Consider the following 21019-nt stretch of genomic DNA (forward strand, 5'->3'; position numbering starts at 1 on the left):
ACAGTAATTTAAGGAGGCCCTCCTTAATGGGAAACACACCATAAACATGGCTAATATACTCAGCGGATGTCAGTTCATTTGTGTAAAACATAATATGCTTTGCTCTGGGTTAGTCCTCATTTAAATTCGTCTACTTTTCTCTTTTTTAGTGAAGCATTAAAAAAACCCTCATGTGGTGATTATCATAAGCCTCATTTGTGATTCCAATGAGTAAATTTCAGAATATTTGCATGATGATTTTCAGTGACTATGATTTAGATTAATTTCTCTGAGAGGCATAATGAATAAGACTTCCAATAAAGACTTGTTGGACCTTTTGTAGAAATGCATCTCACCTAAGGTCATTATAGTGAGGTAAAGCTTAAAAGCAACTTCCAAGTAAAAAAAAAAAATAGGATTCTTAGAGAACAAGTATTGTGCAACCCTGCTGTCCATACTGTAATTATTACATACTGCACCTTTAAGTTGCAATACTTCAATTATTAGGTTTAGCATTTTATCTCAGCGGTCCCTTTAACAGAAGCATACCACTCACTGTAAACCTTTAAAATCACAAATAGGGTATAATTAAATAGGTTTTTCATTCATAAAGAAAACAGTAAAAAATAAATAAATTTAAAAAATCTACATTGTGAGGAAGGGGGGAAAGAAAAATCATTAGCTGAGAATGGTGCCAGAGCTGTTGTCTGTAAGAAAATACAGACTCGCCAAGTGTCTGAAGCGACAGAGTGCAGGCTTGCTGGCTGAATGGACTCCAGTGTGTCGAGCTTCTGTTTCTGTGATGCATCACTGACATGCCGCAGGCGTCCAGCTCAGAACCCTGAAGGATCGTGTACCTGGTAAAGACAACCCAGCACGAGCTGAGACATTTTCTACTGGGCAGCTGATGTTTATCTTTGGACCAACGCGGCCAGCAAGTTTGTTATTCCATTATGTAATGCCGCGACCGGTTGGAACGTAAGTGACGGCTCGATTAGTTGTTTTGTAGGACGATGAAATCATGGCCTTTGTTAATGTGCTAAAATCATGTACAGAGGCCTATGCAGAGGGGAAGAGTCATGCCTGAGCCAGAGAGCCACAGGAGATGGGAATGGTCCAGTGGTGCAGTGATCCAGAGGAGAGTTCTACATGTCAAATATTTAGTATGATCCAGGGTGAAGGGGCCTGCATTTATCTTAATCTAAGGAGTGTTAAAAGTCACACGTACCCGTCAAGCATTTGAAAGACATTAAAGCCTACAGTCATGAGCTTAAAACTAATAGAATGTAATGTTTCCTGAAATGGATTTTGAGACTGCTTACTATACTGCTCAAATAAAAAGGTAAAACATTTTTTTCACAATGAGAGCCTAAATATAAAAAAGCAGAAAATTCAAACTCTGGTATTTATTTACCTATTAACAAGTGATGACATTAACATCAGCGTATTATTTCAATAAGAATTCCAATGCTGAGCATACATAACATCACACTGTCTCACTCAAGTCCATCACACTTTAGTTTTTTTTTTTTTTTTTTTTTTTTTTTTTTTGTTAGTTGGCAGATGTGTTTACTTGATTGAAGAGTTTATCTTTGATGACTTGGGACATCAAACCATGAATCGCTTCAATAGTTGTTTTGCAGCTGAAAAAGCAAGCACAAGAGGGCTTTATATTTGAAAGATATTACAGATCTTATGATTAAGTCAAGTACATGCCAAACTAAAATAATACACAAAGAATAAATGTGCAAGCATTTTACCATGCTAGCTTGAACATATACCTAGAATGGCATGCAAAACAAGTTGTGATTCCACAGTTGTATTCAGGTTAACAAACAACTATGCAAAAGCACCTGTACTGCAGCACAAAAATCAGTGTTCAGCCACTTTTAGCTGACATTTTCCTTTATTCAATACACAATGAAATGAAGCAAAACTCCACTATGACCCCAAACTATAGCAATACATTAAAAGGCTTTAATATAAAACTTTGTTCTTATTTACTGATTTTATAAACAGCTGATCAAATTAGAAACCAACCAAAATAAAAATAACTAGTCCAGTGTTTGTAGCATCTCTCGTGCTATAATTTTATAAATAAAAAAACCTGATCTTGAGATGCTTTAAAAGGAAGACTTTTTTCTAATTTGGTTATTTGGTATAAGCCATTCCGATCAGTGAGAGTTACTGTGATACCTGTCTCGTGTTGCCTTGGCCAGCTTGTCCTCTGACTTCCTGTCATGTGTGTCCAAACCAAGCATGAAACTGCCCCTGCCCAGTTGAGCCTCTGCCTGCTCCAGCTTTTCTGACAGGTCAAACACCTGCCCGGTGGTGTAGTCCGCATTCTGAACAGACAGCATCCATTAGCCAGAGCAAATCCTTGCCCTACCAAGCCCACCTTCACGCACAATTTCCCCATAATGCCTAAGCTTTGACAGCACACTTTTTCGCCGCTGTTGTAAAGTTCAAAAATGTGCTACAAAATGTCAGAGTTCCTTAAGTCTCGGATTGACCCACCCCCCTCCCAAAGACACTGAGTTTGCCAAAGGTGAGGCAATGGGCTCCCTGGGCAAGGATTTCCTAATAAAAAAAAGAGGCTCAATGACACAAGGCCTCAGACAGTGGTGACAGTATAATTGCTGACAAAAGCTTTTCACCAGCAGAGCAAGCCACACTTGACAGCTAGTCAATTTATCTTGGTTCACCAACTCTGAGTGTTTAGATAGCCTGCTGAAGATGCTAGCAAAGCTTAAGGCTGAACAATGTCACTTCAACTTTGTGTTCAGTCCTTTTAAATAAATGTACCAACAGGAACAGAAGCCATGCTGAACCATGGGAACATCATATGTATGCTCAGAGGTACATATTTATCTACTAGGGTGAAAGTACAAACCTAACAGAATAAACCCTAACATTAAATAACCAGAGTCAGTACTCACAGTCAGTAGACTTGAAGAACTCAAGGTGTTAACCCAATATTTATTCCAGAGGAGCTCGAGTAATTTGCGGTCCAGAGAGGATTTGAAATAAGTCACCTCTAGTGCATAGTACCTAATGATAAACATCCATTGTTTTACACCCCATACCACATCAAAGCAAATTCCTATTGATATGATTAAATACAATTCTCTCCCCCTAAACATAAATTAGTATTTAGGTTTTACACAAATTGACTTTATGCAGGAATATCAAAATTATTTGTAATGACAAAGACTTACTGTTTGCAGTGCACGCCAAAGTCTTCGATCTTATTCAGTGGTATTGTCTGGTACTCTGATGGACCTTCATCTGGGGGTTTGTACCCCTTATATCATAAGAGAAATAACATTACAAGTTTTACTGTTACATTTTACATGTGTTACAAGTCTTCTAGACATTGACCATGATGGCTGCACTGCTGTTTAATGTTTATGTGTACATGGTATGTACATTACTACAATGACCAAAGAATTAAGGAAGTAAATGATCATGATATTCAAATTATGTATACTATCAGTAACGATGCGTTTTAATAGAAAAACAACTTTCAGATAACAAAAACACCAGACTATCGGACTACCTTGGGATAGGTCCTGAAGGCTCCAAGATTCACTTTTCCAGCAGATATGGTGCGGGTAGGATCAATCTGTTATGAAATTTATAAATACAGTGTAAAATTGTATTCCAGTAAGACATCTATCCCTGAACCATTAAGCAAAAAAAACAAAACAAAAAAAAAACAAAAAAAACCCCACAACAAAAAAATAACCCAGAGCCGCTTGATGAATAAAAAGTTATGAACTCAGAGGCTAATTATTATGTGGCCTTAGCACAAGCTCTCCAATACCACAGACAGGCAAATAACATACTGTATACCGTTACAAAAGCAACAGCCATTAATCAGACACAACTGCAAATGTCATGTAGACCATGTCTGTCCCACGGTGTGTCATGGATCACTGAGACTGCACCAGTGAAACAACCATCCATTTTGCTTTTCCCCTCTTCCATATATATTGGCATGGATGGGATCATGTACTGTGTGGAATAATGGAAAATGGGCATGAACTTTAACATTTTTCCAATAGGACTCACCACCACTGCCACAAAGGGTTCCTGAAACTGCTGATTGAGCATCTGCGTGCTGACATCAATACCCGAGAGCCAGCAGCCGTAGCCGGGGTGACTGTGGTACCATCCGATGGCGTTCTCCAAACGCCCTACCTACAACGACCAGAAAGGTTAGATCTGTGACTTTAAAGAGATCAACATTTTTAAATGTGGTGAAGAATGGCGTACAAGTAATGAACAATGATAGACCTACACTTGCTAATAAATATGGTTTAAAACCAAAATTTTAAAAACGTCCATGATTTATCCCCCCCATGATTTTCCTACACAATGCAGTGACAAACACTTGGTGTGTTATAAAATTAAAGAAATTGGTTTGAAATGTTTTAAAATCATCCAACAAAATCTAAACTTTCTAAGCAGCATGTTAGGTTAGGTACCATACAGACAATAAACCTGAAGAAGAAATTCTCCTTTATTACGCTATTTGTAAACAATGACAGCGTAAGAAATGATTAAAACACGTCTACTGTGATTTGCAGGCAAGGACAGAAATCCAAAATGAACAAAGGCCATTACAAAAAAAGACTAGCATTTAGGCATCCATCTACATAGGCATAATCCGTAGTTTGTATAAACATAACGTTTCCTTAAAAATATTTCAACTAATTGGCAATACTCTTTATCCGTCAAAATATAGTTTAAAGTTCGTGTCTGATAATGAATATCCGCAAAGCTGGTTATATAGATAGTATTTTTGTATACCTGTTTTGCGTTCTCTATGTAAGCTGCCATGTATTCGTATGCAGCAGCCTGAGCGTTGACGCGAGTTTCGGTGCCTTCCACGGGCAAGGCAAAGCTGTCCATGATCATCATGGTCTCCCCGTCCACCTTGCCAAGCATCAGACCCATCACCTCCAAGTTTCCACCGGACCGAGCATGCATTACCATTTTTAAAAGTGCCAACGCTGATATTTTGCAGTATTTGAAGTAATGATGACTGTAAACAGAGCAAGAGATGTTAGCCAGTACTTTAAAATACTCATGACAACTGCTAGCACAACATATTGTTGTATGTCTATGGTTAGCTAGGTAAACTAGCTAGCTAGGAAACTTACTCTTTTGTCCAGGGTTTGGCAGCAAGTATTTCTTGTTGCTGCTTTTTGTCATATTTATATATTTCATCAATACTCTGAACTTCTTGAATGCTATTTGATAGCTCCCAAGTCTTCTGTGCTATGCTACTCCCGGCCATAGCTAGGACCCGCTTCTATAGCGTTAGCTAACCTAGCTAGCTACCTAATTAGCTAGATTAAGCTCCACCAATTAGTGAAAACACTCGAACAACTTCTAGAACGTCACGAGAAACTGCATAGACAACTAACGGATCTTCGCAATACCACTGACTTTATAATGACATAATCTACGATCCAAGGGTTGGTTCAGCTAGCAACACAGCTAGCTAGCTAGCTACTATCTTCCGCTACTGCTGCTCTCTCTTCTTCTATTGAAAATGGCCGTTGGGTCCAGGGTTGCCAGATCCCTCTCACAAATTCCCTCTTATAGAACATCAACTCCCACAACGCACCGTCCAGTCCAATATTGTAATTATATAATATTGTAGGCTCACATCACCCCAAGAGTGCTCAAATGGCTCATGAACTTAGTACAAGTCTCAATAGTGATAAACACTATGTGGAACCCTAGGAAACTACTGCATGCTAGCTAATGCAGTACATTCGTTTGTAACACAATTATGAAAGGAGTTAGATACAGAATAGTTTAGAGGACCTGAAATAATTCTTTAAAAATTCTTAACAAAAATCGAATGACAAAACTGCAGCGTGATAATAAAACCCAACTGGGTTTTACTACCAATAGGGCAACATTCCGTGTAAAGTAATGGTTTACATGGCGCCACCAACTGGATATTAATGGAAACTCACTGAATAGTTAAATTATTTAAAAAATTATTTTCCGTGGATAAAAGATCTAGACATTAAGACATTATAGTATATCTATCATATTCGGTGTCCTAGCATTTACAAATTTTCGAATTATAGTCTTGTCAAATACGTATTTGTAGGTCTATATGATTGATTGATTATTAGCCCTATATCGCTAACGCTGTTGCTTCTTGTAAGTGCAAAGCTATTTTTATCAGCCCAGCATTAATGTTAAATTAAAAATTTTAAAAGCTTTCCAAAACAAAAATGCAAATTTAAATATCAATATTGTCATTTTTTTCTACTTACATCTACTTTACGTGGACTGTGTTACATATTAGTTGTGGCTTTCCTGCCCAGTATTTCAGCCTCGTCGGCTTTTGCCCATGTTCTCCTATTTTTAATTTTAACATGATAAGATTTTTAGTGCTCATGATGATGCGTTCCATGGTGTCCACACGGGTATGATTAAATAGTTTTGCTTAAATAGTTAACATAACTTTATAGAGCGTGCAAACACATTTGGGCTGCATGTGCATTACCTTAATAAATAATTTAATCATTTAATCATTTAATTTTTTTTTTTTTTTTCAGAGAATGGTTTGAGACTTGTCTTCATCGTAGAGAGTCTATACTGCCTTCTGTGCACACAATTATCCCCAAAAGCCAATGCTGGACGCAAAGGCTGATTCAGTGTCGAAACTTCATTGGACAGTATTGCTACAAAGGAGGATTTTTTTTTCTTCAAACGGGATCATTTATATGAGGCTTACCGCTGCGTGGACCAGGCGCGCATGTGTTATTTGTATGCAATTATTCGTCATGAGAGTTATGTGCTATTCGTTTAAAAACTCCTTCCAAAATGTACTGATTGTACATTGTACATTGTAGATATGCTTTGCTGTTTAGGAAAACCGGTCTGGTAGTTTAGGCTGTCTCCAAGATAAAGCTTAATTCCCAAGCTATCTAAACTGTCCAATTATTCACTGAAAAAATTATATAATGAAAAATTTAAAAATGTAATATCCTGTTGTGTATATTCCTGACACGTCAGCAATGTTTTCTGAAGTAATTACAACAAAATCACTTAAGCAATATATACCTGGTGTTTTTCATCGTTTGCACCATTTATTTATCATTCATCTTCTCTGTGGTTAATACGACTGCTGTTATTTACAAGACCTGTGTATATGGTCTAGCACATTTACTATATCCTTATACTACTATATAATTACATATTACAATTTATATTGAAACACTTGCATTCTGCTTTTGCTTGCAGCTGTAATTTTTTAAAATCTCTCTCTCTCTCTCTCTCTCTCTCTCTCTCTCTCTCTCTCTCTCTCTCTCTCTCTTTATCTATCTATAAGCTGTTTTCATAAATTGTAGACTAATTCATTTCTTTATAATTTCCTTTTACTTATATGTTACTCAATTTTTAGCCTAAAATATAAACTGTGCTAACCTTAATCTATGATAACCATCACCTTCACCTATCATTGTACAAGGACCCTTTGACTTTTGTTATATAGGCTGCACTCTAAGAAAGCACAGTGCATCCTGTTCGTCATCGAAATTTCTTTTCGTGTTATTGATTAAAGTTATTAAAGTAACACAATTTATCCCCTTTAATCCCTCATTATTTTCGACAAATAGTATCTTTATTTATTTTTCTTCATCTGTAAATGAACAGCATACCTCACAGTGTACCACACTAGACATATAATTTGAGTCGACATTTTCACATAGTATTTATTAAGGTTTCAAAAGCATTAAGATATATATGCCTGCCTAAAGTCAGCCTAAGCGGAGCCCTCTTTAGATAAAGCCGAATAATTGTTTGTTTGGTCTTTTAACATGCTGCTTTCTTCGCCGAGGAATGCGATTTATTCTGTAAATGTAGTTGAAATATAAAAAGAAAAGAAGAAATATGATCATTTAACCAAACAAAATGAGAGGTTATGAGAATTGTTTGGAAGTTGTCATTACAGTCCAAGTAGGCTGGTTGCCATATTTGTACATAACTGCTGACATATTTCACATATTTGTACGACTATTGCAGTTTGATCAACTTTCGCCATCTAGCGTTACGACGTTGAAAGGAGCTCTTTGCCATGTCCTCATACTTCAAATTATACGAACTTCACAAAAACAGTATCGCAGTCTTTCACCAAAGCAAGATGAAATGCTGAAGCAAGAGCATAACTGAGATATGTTTCGCGTATAGACTACAAACAACGAAACATTCAAAGTAAGGGGGAAAGCATGTATTAAAATGCAGCCGAGGTAAGTACTACATTCCCCATCTTCCTTTGCGCAATATTGAGGTTCATAGGTCATCAAGGAAGTACTGAACCAAACTGCTTGGGCAAATTAATTTGACAAATCATTCGCTAGATTCGGATAATTGTTGTTAGATTACCAAGAACGGTAGAATATCACAACGGTATTTTTTTCAACCAGAGCAGATAGCAGTTCAGATGGAAGAGATTCTCTCATGGAGCTACACAGCGCGTTTCGTAGACTAATAACTATTATCTTTCTAGCTAGGTAGATAAGATACACCCATCTTTCTGAGTAGGTAGGCAAAACTTAGTATTTTGAACAGATTATGTTACAGGTATCTGTTGTGCCAAACGATAATAAACAGATTTCGTGATTGAATAAAATTGTGTCTAAATTTTCATGGTCACTGTTTAGTTAGCTGATGTGAAAATTTAATGATATCGCTGTCAAGAAAAGCAACTAAAAATTATCTAAGATCATAGAAATATATGGTATACTATATTAGTAGCGGGGCTGTTAATTACTGTGCCTTTTGCTATGTTTTATTTATTCATTTTTTTATAGGGTCTGACGGACGAGATGAATATGATCACATTCTTCATAGCTGGACTTCTGGTCCATGTGGTCTTCTTCATCTCCATATTCGACATCTACTTCACGTCGCCCTTGGTTCATGGCATGAAGCCACAGCATCTTCCCCTGCCCCCTCCAGCCAAGCGCCTTGTGCTGTTCGTGGCAGATGGCCTGAGAGCCGACAGCCTCTTCAAGCCTGAAATTAACGGGACTGTCCGGGCACAATACTTAAGGTATCTGCCACATGTGATCTTTTGGTAAACATGTTTGTACAAGGTGCAGAGGTGCCGGAGTGCCATTATGTTACAGAACAGTTATTACACTCACCAGTGGATTGCTACAGACCCATGGCATGGCATGGACAATTCTTCAGTCCAACACTACCCTGTTCATTACTGGCTATTTTCTTACCCTACAAAACCCTTGTCTGTACACCTGCAGGATGTGCCTATAAGGTAGGTGCTTCTGATAAAGGGACTGGTGAACATGTATTGAATTTTCACTTATGTGAACACAGATTGTGGCATTTAAATATGCAAATGTAAAACAGGAGATGCCAGTGGCTTCTGCAGTGCACATTTTGACATGAGTGTGTTTCCCTTCTTTTCTGTATGTGTGTGTGTGTGTGTGTGTGTGTGTGTGTGTTGCCCTCCAGGAGTGTCATTGAGGAGAGGGGTGCGTGGGGGATCTCTCACACACGTGTGCCCACAGAGTCCCGCCCGGGTCACGTGGCTCTCATAGCTGGCTTTTACGAGGATGTTAGCGCCGTGGCCAAAGGTAATTGAACGGACGCATATGTGTGTTTGAGCGTGCATGCATATAATGTAATATGACATTCTGGATGTCACCATTAAAAGGCTGGAAGGAAAACCCAGTGGAGTTTGACTCGGTGTTTAATGAAAGCAGACACGCCTGGTGCTGGGGAAGCCCGGATATTCTGCCCATGTTTGCTAAAGGTAAGGGGCTGTGCTTGGATCATGGGCCTTGTCCTTCTGCTATGGTCGCTCTGTCTGACGTGCTGGGTTCCTCCGGAACAACCTTGTGCATTACAGGGGCCAGTGGAAGCCATGTACACACATACACCTACCCTGCCACCATGGAGGATTTTGCCTCCACTGACGCCTCCAAGCTGGACACGTGGGTCTTCCATGAAGTGAAGGTTGGAGCTCTGCTGGCATATTTCTGTTAGGATTGATGAAACAGGCTTGTACTTATTAAAGCAGTAGAATTTAAGTACTGAACTGGAACCAGTGTGTGCCCCTTTTATACTGATGAAAGCACTGGTTATGGGTGGGATGAAGAGTTCATAGATCAGCAATTTTGCTTTGGACTCCTTGATAAATATGGGCTACTGTGTGTGCTGTTATGACCCTTGGTAGACAGGTTAGTCCCAAAGAGGTAGTGGGATATTACTCAGTAATAATTGTCTGTTTTTTGCAGGGCTTCTTTAACTCTGCAAAAGAGAATCAAACTCTCCTGTCTATATTACACGAAGAACAGACTGTGTTTTTTCTTCATCTTTTGGGTATAGATACCAACGGACATGCCCACCGGCCCATGTCTAAGTAAGTTGAGTGTTTGAGTTAAATATTATTCTGCCACACTTGGTCTTATACAGTAATATCTGAAAAATCAATAAGACACAATTGACTACTGTTATTAGAAACATCATTAATAATGACATGTTATTTAGTAGCAATTTCATAAATGTATTTTGAGCACAACATTGAACAATATCTATAATGTAGCAGGAGGATAGTGTCTATGAACAGCAGTAACCTCTGCGGCTGGCCTGTGCTTTATTAATTTTTTCTGTTCATCTTCTACAAGGGAGTATCTAGATAACATTGGTTTGGTTGATGATGGAGTGGCTGAAATGGTCTCTGTATTTGAGGAATTCTATGGGAATGATGGAAAAACAGCATATGTTTTCACATCCGATCATGGCATGACAGACTGGGGTAAGGCTCCTAAGTGCAGGAGATTCCACTGACACAACGCAGACATTTATTTATTAGTGGCATCTGCTTTGCTGATGGTACAGCACTTGGCAAATGTTATGCAGGTTTGATTGTGTGTGTGTGTGTGTGTAGGATCGCATGGAGCCAGCCATCTCTCAGAGACCCTCACTCCTCTAGTTGTGTGGGGGGCTGGGGTCCAGATTGCACAGAGGACCTTCACCTCACAAACCTATGATGATAACTACCTGGAAGGCATGTTTAGCAAACCTAACCTCTCACTGTCACTATGGCTTGGAGTCATTTTGATTTAATCTTTCCAGGGAGGGTTAATTATGTCTTTATTAATTTTTGTTAATTATGTCTCTATTAATTTGTATCGTTCCTAGACTGGAGATACCTGACATTAATTTTCTTGTCTTTAATTCTCTCAGAATGGGGCCTGGAGACATACAGAAGGATCGACGTTAACCAGGTGGGCTTTTCTCTTCTGCAGGTCATGACTCATTCTCTGTATCTGTGTGCTTGGTGCACACAAATGAACTGGCAGAGCAAAGATAACTAAGCGACTTTCTGATCTCTCTGTTTGTTCTGTTTCCATATGCTTGGAATCAACGCAGGCAGACATAGCACCTCTTATTTCGACTCTTATTGGAGTACCCATTCCACTCAACTCTGTGGTAAAACTTACATAGAGATATACTGCATTACGTTACTGTGAATTGCAGTGGCACGCTCTTTTGCCCTCCCTCACCATCAGATGCTCGGTGCATTGATTTCAGGGTGTCCTGCCACTGCAGTACCTCGACAACAGCCAGCACTTCAAAGCCGAGAGCATGCACGCAAATGCCATTCAAATACTAGAGCAATTCAAGGTAAGGTCCACATTTACTTCTAATGATTCATTCATCAGCCTTACTCCATACATCAGTAGAGATGACTGTACTCATGGCTAATCTGTTTGCCATCATTAAAGGTGAAAATGAAACAGAAAGAGGAGACGACTTTATCTTTTCTCTTCACGCCGTACCAGTGAGTACAGCATGAGTGTCGAGGACGTAAACCAGCATATCCCACAGTGTTCACTTAGGCTGTTATTATTTCTGTGTGACTGTTCCCACTCTAGATTCCTGACTGATTCTAAGCAGGCTGAATTTGTGCGTCACGCAAGAGAGCTGATACAGATTGGGCGTTTTGACGAAGCGGTGAGTCCAGAGTAGGTTCGCCTCGTAGTCAGAGCGAGCCAAGTAGAAAGATGTGCATTTCACCACCCTCACACCCCGCCCCTCCCTCTTCTGACCCCCAGATTGATGGCTGCCAGGCCTTGATAGGCCTGGCCCTGGAGGGCCTGGCCTACTACCACACCTACGACCGCTTCTTCCTGGCCTGCAGCGTGCTCCTGGGCTTTACCGGGTGGACGGCCTACGTCATCCTCATCATCCTGAAGACCCATGCGGGTTTGCGCAAGCCCCCCACCAGTAGAAACGCGGTGAGGAGAGATGCAGCAGTCCCGTGACTGGCTTCTCGCAAGCTTCCCGTGAGCCTCGTGGCCATACAGCTGCTGCTTTTAGGGGGCGGAGGGTGAGCTCATGATGAGATAGAAATGGGAAAACCCTGATTGGTTGTACATGTTGAATGGGGCTCACTGAACATTCACCAACGTATTCTTTGTTGAAGGAATTGGGGTGGAGGACATTAGTCTCATCTTTAACATGGCACATCATAAACACTGGGACAAAGTAAAAGTGCTACTAGATTTTTATTCTTTATTTTTTATTTTGTTGACCTTAGGATTTGTTGCTTTTAATCTGTTTCATGTGTTGCAAATTATGAACATCAGTTAACTTAGTAATGTTATTTTTAACTATGAGCAAAGCATTAGAGTAAAATCACAAGGTTAACTACAAGTAAATGCCATTAAAAATACCAGTAAATTACATTAAAAAACTTTATTTTACCTGCACCATTTCAAGGTAAAATAAGGTAAGGTAAATAGTTCTGTGATTTTAGCTTAAAAAGGTCTACAATGCCATAAAAAACATTTATGACCTCAGATTCAGTGTCTGGGAAGTATTGAACTATCACCCATATGGTGGTGATGGTGGTTGTTTAGTGGTAACTGTCATGAGTCTTCAATTAATAAGAATATAAAGTACACTTCTGCACCAGAGACGAGAATGTGGATGCCTTGTTTGTGCAAGTGGCTCTAACCAGCATAGCTGCTGTGTTTACTTTGTGATGGCAGGTGTCTGGAAGTGGTCTGGGGAGTGTGTTCGTGTCTGTGGGCCTACTTGTGGTTCTCCTTCTGCTGCTGCAGGCCAGCCCCATCACCTACTACATCTACTATCTGCTGCCCGTGGTTGTGTGGTTCTACGTTCTGAAAGAGTGAGTTCCTGCCTAAGGGCATATAGGCCTTGCCCTTCTCGACCCTGTACTGACGCTTTACATTAGACCCTTTCTAATGGGTTTTAAAAAATGTGTAACTTTGGATATTTGTTCTGCTGATGTACATTATGTGTTATATCAAGAATTTTGACTTTATGATACTCTTGCTTCTAGATCTTGGCTCTTTACCGATGTTATAAGATCAGTCCACCGCCTTCCGCTGAGCAAGTGCCTTGGATATTTGATACTTTTTGCATTTGGGGTAGAACTACTGGTATGTCGAACAGAACTCTACACCAGAGACTACACCATGTTTGCATAGTAGATGCTTAGAAACGTCTTGAATGTGTGTTTTCTTATAAAACGTCTTATAAAACCAGCACAGTAATAGACACTTATGGCTCTTTGAACTGCAGTATTACAGTAGTACTGTGTGTGTATATGTGTAATTATGGGTCTTTTGAGCTCCATGTTCAGCATCCAGTGTTTCAGCTGCTGTAGCATCCACATTTCCCCTCATGGATCAGCCTGTACAGACGGCCAGATTGAACTGTTTTGCAGGTTGCTGGGTTTTTCTTTCGGGCTGTGCTGACCCTGGGGCTGATGGCACTGGCACTCTGGCCTTTCATCTCAGGCCTTTACAGGAGAGCAAAGGTAAGACAGGGGGGTTGTGCTGGACAGTGATTTACTTTACTCAGCCCCACCCTCTTGTGGTGAGCGACTTCATTTATGCTTTGGTGCTGTGGTTTGTTTCCGATTAGGCTACTGGCAAATTGCAGGTGAGAACGTTGCTGGCATGTGATGGGTTTTAATGACGTGCTCCTAATTTGTGCTACAGTCCAGGACGGTGAGCTGGGTCTTGAGCTGCTTGTGCCTCTCTGTGTTCCCTCTGTTACCTGCTGTTGGAAGAGAGCCCAACACCAACTATGTGTAAGATCCCTCCTCTCTCCAGATGACATGACATAATGGAACCTTCCAGTCACAGATGCTGGTGCTCCCCTTACTATTTCTTCCCTGTTATTTTGTCTAATACCTACAATATGGTCTGTAATATCAAAAGCTTTTGCATGTGCTGTGTCTGTGTTGGGATCCAGGTGGTGTGCCGGAGCTCTCACTGTGTTCCTCTCACTTTGCTACCTGTGGTCGTCACACAGGTGTCTGCATGGGAGAGACCGCCACCTGTTCGTCGGCCAGGTGACCCCACGTGCTGTTATTTTTCTTCCCCCCCCCCACCCCACACCCCTCGCCCATGTAGTGGACGCTACCCTCCTGGTGCATACAGAGGCCCTGCCGCACAGAAACGCCATAGCACAGACTCCACCACGCTGCAACTCTCTGAATGCAATGTGTCCACAGGTGCTTCAGGTAGCGCTGTGCACCTACGTGCTGGCCAGCACCCACTCCAGCCTGCAGCAGAAACGAGGCCTACCACTCTTCAACCAGCTTGTTAGCTGGGCCACGCTGGGTTGGATGCTTCTCTTTGTTACTCTCTATGATTATTATTGTTACCTCTGTTCTCATTTTCCTTTTTTTCTGTTCCTCTTTTCCATCACGATCCAAAGCCTGTGGCTGTCTGCGCACTGCGCCCCGGCCCACTAACCACCCCCCCTCTCCTGTCCTGTTTAGCGTCGTCTTTTGTTTTGCCTCTGCTGAGCTCCACGCGACTCTTCCACCGGCTCTTAAGCATCCTCATGGCCCTGGTGGGGGTCTACCTTCTCCTCAGCACTGGGTAAGGTGTGTGTGCGTGTGTGTGCGTGTGTGTGCGTGTGTGTGCGTGTGTGTGCGTGTGTGTGCGTGTGTGTGTGTGTGTGTGCGTGTGTGTGCGTGTGCATGCGCGTGTGCATGCGGGCCACCTCTTTTTCGCCTGAAGTTACAGAGCTTCACAGGAAACAGGACAGTGGCAATGATGTCAGTGGTATTGTGTCATGTGTGGATGGTGTTGGGACATGCAGTTCTCTAACTCATGAAGCCTGGGGCCTTTAGAATATGGCCAACTTGGACTGTGCAGCCCAGATTTGTGATCAGTTTGCACAATTTGCTTTAGGCATTTTTACCTTTCTCATGGGCCTTAATGTTAAAATCTGCCTGAGAGTCTACACACTTCCTAATAGTGACAGTTTGTTAAGTAGTTACAGACTGCAAGGATTTATGCAGGTTTTTTACTTTGTTTGTCCGTGTTGACGTATGTTTAGAGTTGGTGCATTGTGCATGCTTGTGTATGGTTGATTTTCTTGTTATTTTACAGAGCTTGGTTCACCACATGTACTTCTGCACTTATTTTTGATGCACTGTGGTCATGTTCATCATGCCGAGCTAGGGAGGAAGTGGAATTGATGCAAATAAACCTTTAAGGAGTGAAGGGTTAAACGTTTGTATTGTGTCAACAGTTGAAAAATACGGGTGTGTTAATGGACAAAAGATTACTTTATTAACATAAGATTAACATGCATTTGAATCAGGATTGTTCTTGCATTATTGGGATGTAAGCTATTTCTGTCTACACAATGGACCTGATATGGTTGTGTGGAATATTTGTAATTTTGTAAAATGTGCTATTCTTATTCAAGATATCTAACCTGCATGCATTACGACTGCTCTATGACATTTGGGAATGAGACAAACTTTTAAAAGTCAAATCAGAAGACTGAAATAGTAGAAGCTATAACATGAGGGCGTAATCAAGACTAAAGTGTTTCTATTTTACAAATACTGTTTTTTTCCGAAACGATACACGACAAGAATAATATATTTACATAACACATGCATTACATGTATACCATAGTTTTTACAGGTGTTATTTGTTTGTGGAATTTGGTTGACAGCAAATTGTGCTCTGAAGTTAAAATTTACACGTGATCATGTAGCTGTATGTTAAAGGTCCAGTCTCACAGACCAAATGGACAATCTCTGCCTCCATGAGGCTATAACAGTTTTTGAGTGAGAAACAGGCTATCTACATATAGCCCAGTCCCCACATTACTCACTAGTCTGGACTGTCTTCTCCTAAGGTATGAGGCGCTCTTCCCTCTTGCACTGTCATGGCTGATGTTTGGTTGGATCAACATGGAGCAGGAGACCATGAGCACACAGGGCATGTCCAACAGAACTGAGGTACTGCCATGCCCCATGCTCATTGGCTGCCTTGCATATTGAGTGTTTGTGGGGTTGAATGGGAGTGGTTATGTGGTTGGTTTAAAGTTTTGTTTGTGTGTGTATATGTATGTATGTATGTGGCCTTCCATTTCCTGTGTAAAATAGTGATGTGTAGAGTCCCTGAGTTTTCTCTCATCATCAGCTGAAAAGTTGTCCCGTCGCTGGCCTCTTCGATGGGGTTGGTGGAGTGGTAGTGGTGGTGGTTACAATGTCCAGTCATGTCCCTGAGCTGTTATAAAATTATAAAATTCACACCCACCAACTGGCTTGCCAGCTCTCTCTGGCATGCAACTGTTACCAACTGATGAGGGTGCAAGCGAACACGTGTCCTCGGAGACACGCGAAGCCAAGCGCCACGTCTTTTCAACATGTGCTGCGACACAGGGCCGCTGAATGCACTCGGAGGGAAGTGCTACCTGCCTTGGTCACCTAGAGGGAGCACACACACACACATGTCCACATTTGGCTGGTGTCACTGAGATTAATAGGGGGCAGCCTAATGCCATCCTTCCCATCCAGAGAGCAGCGGCAAATTTGTCCCCTTGGGCTCCCAGTCTCGGGTGGCTATAGCATCATCAGGGCTCGATCCCAGCAAACCCACAGTGATGGGGTGAACGCCTTTTTTGTTATAACACTCAGTAGCGTTTGTTCAAGTGTAAAAGTTTAGTGATGTATTCTCAAATAAGAAAAAGTTCAAATCTCGCAGGCAATTGATTTGTTTACTGATAAATTACTTCCTGATCACACACTGGTATGTGTATGTAGCCTTTCTCTCTTTTCGCATTATGGATTTTGTGTGAGCTACACTTCAGTTTCCAGGAGGTTTTGTGCTCAGTTTTCCATAAGGTATATGTACAAAACTAAGGTGGCCTTTTCTGTGGAAATATGTTTGGATGTTTATCTGCTCTGCTCTGTGAATAGCAGGCTATTATTGACACTCCCAGGTGTCTTTGCAGCTCTCCAGCTTTGACTTCACTGAAACGATCGACTTAACCAGAATCAGACAGCTGAGGCTGGATGATATCCGAAGATCATACTTCTTTGTATCCTTGCAAGTTACCCATAAATAACATGGTGAAATTAACATGGAATCAGCCCTCATTGTGGTTACTGTCCTTAACAATTTTCACAGGTGTTCTTCATAATAATTGCATTCTTTGGCACAGGAAACATTGCCTCCATAAACAGGTAGACTCTGATTATTTGTGTTTGGACTGTCATTGACTAAAAGGCTTGAGCAAGGTCTTTCAGACCCTAGTCTCTGGACAGTGGTGCTAGAACATAGCGCAGTCATGAACGGTTTGATTAAGTAGCTTGTCTGCTAAGTGCCAGCTCCTTTGCCGCCTACATGTCCCAGGGGCTGAAGTCAAAACCTGTGGTTTATAAAACCTCTTCTGTCTTGCAGACACAGAAGAAAGTATGTAGTAAGAAAAAGAAAATGTAGAAAGTAGAGCTACAGTCCTGAAACTAAGTACTTTACACAGATAATGCTGAAACCATGCATTGTATTATGAAACACATGGGAGAACGTCTGATATCATGGGGTTAAATTTAGGTGTGCATTATTTTTAACTAAAATCTGTTGATTGTTGGAACAAAGTTATTTACTATTATATACTATATTTACTATATTATTATTTAATCAGTTCTTGGTTCATCTGAATTCTGTGATTAATCATATTACCATAAAAACATATGTCTGAGGTTGGTTAACGCATCCTGTTTGTGATATATTTTTAGAAGGCTTATTTGCATATTTCTGTCTTCCACCTGCAATAGATCATGTTCAAGAATACATTTACATTTATGGCATTTAGCTGATGGTTTTATCCAAAGCGACTTACAATTATGACTGAAGATAACTTGAGCAATTGCTCAGGGCCCAACAGTAGCAATTAGCAGTAACTAGGTGGTGGTGGGGGGTTGAACTGGTAACCATTTACAAGTGAAGTACCTTAACCACTGAGCTACAACTGCCCCTATCTCTCTCTCTCTCTCTCTCTCTCTCTCTCTCTCTCTCTCTCTCTCTCTCTCTCTCTCTCTCTTTCTCTCTCTCACTCATATATATACATATCGATATATCGATATATTTGTCTTATCAATATATGTTGTTCATTGCAATGTCCAACATTGTGTTCAAGATAACAATATAAAATATATTGCTACATATAATGTGCAGCCCTGGTGGAATAGGGGTTAAAAGACAGTTCCTGTTTTTTATGTTGTTTCCTGTCCCTCACAGTTTTGACCCAGCATCTGTCTACTGCTTTCTAACAGTCTTCAATCCTTTCATCATGGGTGGACTGTTGATGTGGAAGGTATTACACCCCCGCCCACCCCCGCAGCCCCCCAGACAAACACAAACACATATGTACGTCCCTTCAAATGCCTTTGTGTGAAATTATGAAATTAATAAACAAAGTGACAAACCACTCAAACAAATTTGTTTGCAAGTGATATAAGTGGCTGTAACAATGTCGTAAAGTTTCTCACATTTGGATGGTGGTTTGAGATGTTAGCTTTGAGATGCAGCACTGCTTTGCATATAACTGATGCTACGATAATATTCTTTATCTGTTATTTTAAATGTATGTTATTTTGAAGTGTCACATTTCTCTGTTGCTTCTTGGTTCCTGTCATTTTCTCAGGTCCTTATTCCCTTTGTGATCGTAATGTGCGCATTTGAAAGCATCCAAGTGTCGACGCGGCTTTCCTCGAGAAGGTACAGGTTTGGTACTTTGATACCACGCATGATCATATATTGCAGATAATTAGCTCTAGATCTCGTCCGGAAGGGTCACTGTAGGCAAGCTTCTTCTGTAGCCTGCACCGACATACCGCTGCTGTAATCAAAGCAGGAATATCATTATATCCTAATATATTGCATTTGGTAGTGTTCAGAAACAGAATCTAGAGGGGTGCCCTGCTTTGGTGTGAAAGATCACCGGAAGGCTTAATGTTCTTAGGACAGTTTTCACCTCTGTGTTACTGCGCATGATATGCCATGATGTGCCTTCTTCTGCAGTCTTTTCCTCATCGTGCTTGTCATCTCCGACTTGATGGCGCTGGTAAGTCCAATGCAGAAAGAAGGAGCATTCAGTTAATGTGTGTAAAACTAAGGCCTTCATTGGTGAACATGCTTTTGCCTCCCAGCACTTCTTTTGCTTGGTGAAGGACTATGGAAGCTGGCTTGACATTGGCACTAGGTAAGTCCTCAGTGGTCCATTTTGCATCACTGTGTCAGTCCTCAATGGTCCATTTTGCATCACTGTGTCAGTCCTCAATGGTCCATTTTGCATCACTGTGTCAGGGCGGGGGGGGGGGGGGGGGGGGGGGGGTTGCTCCATATAAGACATATTTGATATAGAAGTATGATTACAGTTTTATTTTTTTGCATCCTTTTTAGCATAAGTCACTACGTCATTGTCATGTCCATGACCATCTTCTTGATGCTTCTGAGTATAATGACACACATCCTGACATCAAGGAGAATTGTAATTGGACGAAAAATGAAGATGCACTTTACATGAGGACAAGTGGATGGGCATTTTACTAAAGCAGCACAAGAAGGTCTGTTCTTATGTAAAATTTAACAAAAACAGAAACCAAACAAATCTAGTGACTAGACAACTAGCCAGTTTGTTGTGTAGGCAGTGTGTTGCCACTTTATTATTTAAATTATTAATACAGTTGGCATAATTATTTTCATAGAAAAGTGGCAAAAGATCAGGTAACTGGACTGTGATGGTTGGAGGAAATGAACTGCACACAACACCTGTGAAAATGTTCTGTGTGTCAAAAATGGCACTCATCCGTTAGTTTGGTCTCTGCACAGTGACTCATTTGTTACAGCTGGAAATAGTGATAGCTGTGGTGCTTTTGTGTGTTATGCAAATTTCACTATTGCCAAATTCATTAGTAATATGTAAAATGTTGAGTGGTGGTATGGTTAGTTTTCATGTCAAAGATCAACAAAGCCCTTTAAACTGGAGCATTTGTTTTTCTTTTTGTGCTGACTTTTGTTTTAGTCTGTCATGGTTGTGATATATTTCAACTGTGAATCAGCTTAAGGAAAATAATCACTTATGTTCTATGTTGCTCTATGCCAAAGATGCAGTGTGTAATGTAACTGAACTGAGAAGACATTTTTACTTGAATTGATGTTTAACTCATAGGTCATTAATTGGTGAGATGGTACAGTTATGTATTTATTATTTCATATGTCCTAGACAAATAAAAATAATTTCAGAGATTGTCATTTATTTCTTTCAATTCAATTCAAATTTGCACCATTGACTTAAGTAATGGTTTCATTTAGAAGGCTTCTACATTATCATCATTTAGGAGACAACAATATCAACAACAGAACAGTAATCATCAGTCTTGTGGCTATAATGACTTGAATTTAATTATAATAATAATGTTATTAACTTAAAATGAATGAATTTATATCTCAGTCCAGAACTCATCCTTTCTCACAGGGCCAGAGCTCCTGCCAGCAAAATGTGCCGAAAAACGTACTTATTTACATTTTCAGCTTTAATCGAGATGCAAGGTCACTTCAAGGGGGACAAAAAATGCTCACATTAATATACATTAAATTGTCATATATGCAGCTACTATAGGAAAGTCCTGACTGTTTATGTATGCTTTTGGAAGGCGTACCCTGATTTGCATGATTGACAGTAA

The 21019-nt window shown here is 40.4% G+C and overlaps 2 protein-coding genes across 2 annotated transcripts; one reads left to right on the forward strand and one right to left on the reverse strand.

Moving 5' to 3' along the window:
* Positions 1–1499: 1499 nt before the first annotated feature.
* Positions 1500–5545, reverse strand: cops5 (COP9 signalosome subunit 5). The gene is made up of 8 exons (XM_027004388.2): positions 5148–5545; positions 4795–5029; positions 4054–4182; positions 3539–3604; positions 3198–3283; positions 2919–3030; positions 2176–2324; positions 1500–1622 (listed from the first exon to the last, which is right to left on the reverse strand). Exons 1-8 carry the CDS (start codon positions 5282–5284, stop codon positions 1532–1534), a joined length of 1005 nt encoding a protein of 334 aa, XP_026860189.1. The 5' UTR covers positions 5285–5545; the 3' UTR covers positions 1500–1531.
* A 2771-nt stretch (positions 5546–8316) lies between these two features.
* On the forward strand, positions 8317–20588 carry pign (phosphatidylinositol glycan anchor biosynthesis, class N). The gene is made up of 29 exons (XM_027004462.2): positions 8317–8556; positions 8826–9067; positions 9490–9611; positions 9692–9790; positions 9887–9993; positions 10275–10399; positions 10665–10795; positions 10928–11047; positions 11227–11267; positions 11413–11472; positions 11575–11667; positions 11769–11824; positions 11919–11997; positions 12099–12281; positions 13038–13177; positions 13352–13451; positions 13739–13831; positions 14016–14107; positions 14272–14371; positions 14534–14642; positions 14804–14906; positions 16186–16288; positions 17287–17373; positions 17463–17518; positions 18573–18648; positions 18979–19052; positions 19356–19398; positions 19484–19536; positions 19737–20588. The coding sequence occupies exons 2-29, from the start codon at positions 8841–8843 to the stop codon at positions 19858–19860; spliced, it is 2796 nt and encodes a 931-aa protein (XP_026860263.2). The 5' UTR covers positions 8317–8556; positions 8826–8840; the 3' UTR covers positions 19861–20588.
* The last annotated feature ends 431 nt before the right edge of the window (positions 20589–21019 follow it).

This window comes from Electrophorus electricus, chromosome 5, assembly GCF_013358815.1.
Source record: "Electrophorus electricus isolate fEleEle1 chromosome 5, fEleEle1.pri, whole genome shotgun sequence".
Lineage (NCBI taxonomy): Eukaryota > Metazoa > Chordata > Actinopteri > Gymnotiformes > Gymnotidae > Electrophorus > Electrophorus electricus.

What these genes read in the sequence shown, in the direction of transcription:
- cops5 (XM_027004388.2), bottom strand. Translation starts at nt 5,284, where the DNA reads ATGGCCGGGAGTAGCATAGCACAGAAGACTTGGGAGCTATCAAATAGC. An exon ending in GCCAAACCCTGGACAAAAGA is followed by an intron (nt 5,030 to 5,147) that starts GTAAGTTTCCTA and finishes CTCTGTTTACAG; the next exon opens with TCATCATTACTTCAAATACT. An exon ending in GTTCTTCAAGTCTACTGACT is followed by an intron (nt 2,325 to 2,918) that starts GTGAGTACTGAC and finishes CTGTCTGTTCAG; the next exon opens with AATGCGGACTACACCACCGG.
- pign (XM_027004462.2), top strand. Translation starts at nt 8,841, where the DNA reads ATGAATATGATCACATTCTTCATAGCTGGACTTCTGGTCCATGTGGTC. An exon ending in TCATGGCATGACAGACTGGG is followed by an intron (nt 10,796 to 10,927) that starts GTAAGGCTCCTA and finishes GTGTGTGTGTAG; the next exon opens with GATCGCATGGAGCCAGCCAT. An exon ending in GAAGGATCGACGTTAACCAG is followed by an intron (nt 11,268 to 11,412) that starts GTGGGCTTTTCT and finishes GAATCAACGCAG; the next exon opens with GCAGACATAGCACCTCTTAT.